Source organism: Capsella rubella, unplaced genomic scaffold (assembly GCF_000375325.1).
Source record: "Capsella rubella cultivar Monte Gargano unplaced genomic scaffold, Caprub1_0 scaffold_7, whole genome shotgun sequence".
Classification (NCBI taxonomy): domain Eukaryota; kingdom Viridiplantae; phylum Streptophyta; class Magnoliopsida; order Brassicales; family Brassicaceae; genus Capsella; species Capsella rubella.
This window is the reverse complement of record NW_006238917.1, coordinates 12,307,527-12,312,216: the sequence shown is the minus strand read 5'-3', so window position 1 is coordinate 12,312,216 and position 4,690 is coordinate 12,307,527. Positions and strand designations below refer to the sequence as shown.

The 4,690-nt window shown below is 37.7% G+C and overlaps 2 protein-coding genes across 3 annotated transcripts; one reads left to right on the top strand and one right to left on the bottom strand.

Moving 5' to 3' along the window:
* The first annotated feature begins 496 nt into the window (after positions 1-496).
* Positions 497-3,054, top strand: LOC17881023. 2 transcript variants are annotated; one of them, XM_006286099.2, is made up of 2 exons: positions 497-2,410; positions 2,827-3,054. In XM_006286099.2, the coding sequence occupies exon 1, from the start codon at positions 712-714 to the stop codon at positions 2,398-2,400; it is 1,689 nt and encodes a 562-aa protein (XP_006286161.1). In that variant the 5' UTR covers positions 497-711; the 3' UTR covers positions 2,401-2,410; positions 2,827-3,054. The 2 variants fall into 2 exon arrangements, with proteins under 2 accessions (XP_006286161.1, XP_023634884.1); XM_023779116.1 differs by having other exon boundaries at positions 2,861-3,053.
* A 138-nt stretch (positions 3,055-3,192) lies between these two features.
* Positions 3,193-4,378, bottom strand: LOC17880552. Its single transcript, XM_006284218.2, has one exon. The coding sequence runs from the start codon at positions 4,151-4,153 to the stop codon at positions 3,314-3,316; it is 840 nt and encodes a 279-aa protein (XP_006284280.1). The 5' UTR covers positions 4,154-4,378; the 3' UTR covers positions 3,193-3,313.
* Between the last annotated feature and the right edge of the window lie 312 nt (positions 4,379-4,690).

Below are 4,690 nucleotides of genomic sequence, written 5' to 3'. Positions count from 1 at the left end.
AGAGACGTATAACACGTTTAGAGTTGGAAGTGGATTCGGAGGTGGTGGTTAATTTTCGTAAAACAGGAATTAGTGATACTCATTCGCTGTCTATCCTGATGCGTTTGTGCCATGGCTTACTCATAAGAGACTGGATAGTCCGTCTTTCTCACGTGTATAGGAAAGTAACTGTCTTGCCGATGGGTTAGCAAACTATGCGTCCTCTTTACCTTTAGCTTTTTATTGTATTGATGTTGTTCCGCCGGATTTGGCGCTGATTTTAAACGAGAATGTTGTCAGTCTGCCTCGGCCAAGAAATGATTTTGTTTAATTTTTTTATTTTTAATAAAGCATAGGGAGAACACTATTTCTCGTCAGCTCACACAAAAAAAAAAAAAAAAAAAAAAAACATAGATCTGAAAAGAAAAAAAGTTCAGAGGAGTTGATACATTCAAATTCAAGATTCAACCTTTTCCGTTCAGACATAAAATATAAACTCACTTAACGTCGATGACAACACAAGTAGAGTCGCTCCACATTTACACGTGTAACACATGTCCTCTTAACACACAAAAAAAAAAAAAACAAGAAACTCCAAAAAGCTCTTCGAATCCTCCGCTTCGCAAAAGACCTTCTTGAGAACCTACCGATCTCTAATCTCTGATGAGAATGACACTCATCGTATAAATCCAAACCGGCTTTGTGTAGAAATCTTGAAAAAGACAAGAAAAGATGTTAGGAAGATCTGCATTTTCAAGAACCGGAGGTTTCCGACCAGAGAATCTAGGACAAAACGCAGTGAACTTAATCGGAAGCATAGGTCTGTCTTTACTCGTAATCGGAGTCGTGGTTTTCACCATTATCGCTGCTACATACGAACCAGAAGATCCACTTTTTCACCCATCTGACAAAATCACAACTTTCCTCACATCAAATTCAGACGCTACTCTCAAATCCGACGACAGTGTTGTTAAAACAGGGGAAGATTTCATGGCGGCTAACCAAACAGCGTTCTCTGGTTTCATCAAGATAGCTGATGTTGAAACATCTGAGAATGATTCAGATACTAATCAGCTAGATTGTGATACAAAGATCCCAATTGATTGTAAAGATCCTGAAGTTTTCCACTTGATGATGAAAGCAGCTATAGAGAAGTTCAAAGACATTCACTTTTATAAGTTTGGTAAACCTGCAGCAGTGGAAGGTGTTAGTTCTTGTGATATGGCTTGGCGTTATAGGCCTAAGGATGGTAAAACGGCTGCGTTTTATAAGGATTATCGTAGGTTTGTGATTGAAAAGTCTGAGAATTGTAGTGTTAGTGTGATGGGGATTGGTGAGTATCATTCAGGTGTGAATGCTAGGAAGAGGAAGAGGATTTTGAAACCCGGGTTTGAGAAAACGAGTGGTAAGGTTGATGATTTCTCATTGCCTGTGGTTGGTGAAGTAGTGAATGATTCACTTCCTGTGGTTGAGTCTGAGAATGCTTTTAAAGAAGGTCATTACTTGGTTTATGTTGGTGGAGGAGATAGGTGTAAGAGTATGAACCATTTCTTGTGGAGTTTCTTGTGTGCTTTAGGGGAAGCAGAGTATTTGAACAGGACATTAGTTATGGATTTGACTCTTTGTCTGTCTTCAGGTTATACTTTGTCTGGTCAGAACGAGGAAGGTAAGGACTTCAGGTTTTACTTTGATTTTGAGCATTTGAAAGAAGCTGCTTCTGTGTTAGACCAAGTGCAGTTTTGGACTGATTGGGGTAAATGGTATAAGAAGAATGGATTGAAACTTCATTTTGTTGAAGACTTTAGAGTCACACCGATGAAGCTTGTTGATGTAAAGGACACATTGGTAATGAGGAAGTTTGGGAGTGTAGAACCAGATAACTATTGGTATAGAGTTTGTGAAGGGGAAACAGAATCTGTTGTGCAAAGGCCATGGCATTTATTGTGGAAATCTAAAAGACTAATGGAGATTGTTTCTGCAATTGCTTCAAGACTAAACTGGGACTATGATGCTATTCATATTGAGAGAGGGGAGAAGGTGAGAAACAAAGGAGTTTGGCCTAATCTTGAAAAGGATACTTCACCAAGCTCTATCTTATCTACCCTTCAGGGAAAAATCGAACAAGGAAGGAATCTTTATATTGCAACAAATGAACCAGATGTATCTTTCTTTAACCCCTTGAAAGATAAGTATAAACCTCATTTTCTTGATGAGTTTAAGGATCTTTGGGACGAGAGTAGCGAATGGTATTCAGAGACGACAAAGCTTAATGGAGGAAACCCAGTCGAGTTTGACGGTTACATGAGAGCTTCTGTTGATACAGAAGTGTTCTTGAGAGGGAAGAAACAGATTGAAACATTCAATGATCTTACTAATGACTGTAGAGATGGAATCGGCACTTGCAATGTAGCAGCAAGCTGATCTCTCTCTGGTAAGCATTTTATCAATCTTGTTATCAGATATGGTTGTTTGTTTGTAGGTTAACAGAAAACGTAAACCATCTTGTTCCACTTATTTCCGCATTAGTACTACTTGTAAAGAACTTTGTAGTTGCAGAACTAATGAGAAAAGTTTTAGTATGTACCTCTCTGCATCTTTGTTTTGTCTTTGAAATGTTACTAGCATAGACATCAGTGTTTTAGGTTGAGTTACTTTGTCAGTTGCTGAGTTAATAGATTTTTCTTAGACTTAGCTCCACTCGTGAGATTCGGATGAAAATCATGAGGACCATTATAAATCATATCTAAAAGTTAGGATATGAGTGAGTGTATCCATGTGACTTAATTAGGCATTAGTTTGTCCCATTCCTAACCAATGTAGGATCTTTAACAATACCATCCCTTATAGACAGTGATGTATTTGTCGGCTGGAACTCGCGCAGTTGGTTGTTTGGGCCTCTCCTGTTTTGTTCCTCTCCAGCTAGAGGTGGTCACATGTTTTAGGATCAAACAGAGCTTTTCTTTTATGTAAATAGATATATAAGTGTACCTGAAATGTGGTGTAGCTACAGCAGCAAAAGTCTTCATTACATTTATGGTAATGTTTGCTTACCGGTTAATATAGTAATGCAGTTTTTCAGATAAAACATGTAAAAGAATCTTGAGATTGACAAGAAGTTGTGTTTATGAGTTGGGTAAGAAAAGGTCTTGGTTAGTGTCACACACACAAATTGCACTAATGAATCAGAAAACAAACCTTTTTCACACGTCTTGGTAAATTTGAACTACTCAAAATTATCAAGAGTGGTTCACACGCTAGGATTGATGTTGAATGTGAATTTACAGTCAGGCAAAAAAACAGGATGCAAGATTTGGTTTGGGAACATTTTATAGACTTATTCCAGTTTCCAAGCATAAAGGAAGAGACAAAACTCAGATGATGAAGAAGAAGCATTACTATACTTGGTTCCTCCATTGCTCGAGTCACTCTCACCGCTCTCCGGTTTAAAGATGAACAAGCCGTGACCTGTTCCGGGCGAGCTGAACAACCAATCATACACATCCCAAAACACTTGAACAGGTTCTTTATCCACCACAACAGTCTGGTTCCCTCTAAACTTCCACTGCAAATTTCTCACCTTAACCAAAAGGATACCATCTACGCTAATCAACATCTCTGGATCTGTTTCCCCGGTCGAGCTTTCGACAACGATCTCATGCTCTTTCTTCCTATCATGAAACTTAGCCCTAGTCGAAAAGCTCTTCTTACCAAACACATTCTCTTTCTTGTAGAACAAGGCAGCGTCAACCAAAGAAGGTCTTGATTTAGTTCTCTTAAAAGCTTTCTTCTTATGATCACCCAACAATAAAACAACCTCCTCCTCGGATACAAGCGCCACGTAAAAATCCGAGCTCGGCTCAGGCCCGCCGTTGAATTTAGCAGACCTAAAATCCCAATACACATCTACTTGGTTTCCTTCAACCTCAAAAGATTTGTAACCTTTCTTGTTCCAAAAGTTCCATGGCTTAAGATCAACCTTGCAACAGTAATTCATATCTCCTTGTACGCTAGTGACCATCACGGTCAAGGAATGGTTCATGAGATTCTTAGACCATAGAACCCTAACGTTTCTCCAGAATCCAACCATGTGCGCTTGGTAAATGCATGTCACGCTGCTTTGTGCTGTCTTGTATGTTACTGGATCCTCTGTTATCTTCTCTGACAAGGAAGACATGGTTCTTACAAGCCCTGTTGAAACAGAGATCTCAAAAACAGAGTAATTTGAGATTAGAAAAAAAAACAAAAAAACTCAAAAACTTAGTTTTGTTGATTAATATTTGGAAAAGAGAAGAAAGATTTAAGGATGAATGATTGAAGAAGGAGAAGAAAGATCCATTATCAAGACGGGCAAGGATCTTCAAGGAAGAGAAGAGAACATCACATTATCAAAAACACAAATAATAATTTTTATTACCAAAATTTCCAGTTGTTCTTCTATTTTATTTTATTTTAGTTTTGTTAGATTTTATAAAACAAAAGAAAAATGTCCAGTTGGTTTTGTCCCCAGTTGTCGTTTACTTCAAAAAAAAGAAAAAAAAGACAACCATATCTATAGTATATTACTTATTTTTATTATAAGGCTTGGCATTCGGATTTTTGGATCGGATTATTCTGGTTTCAGATTAGGATATTTAGAATTTCAATGCTTTTCGAATTGGATTAGTTTGACCTTATTTGGATTTGGATCAGTTTAAAAACTCTATTCAAAATT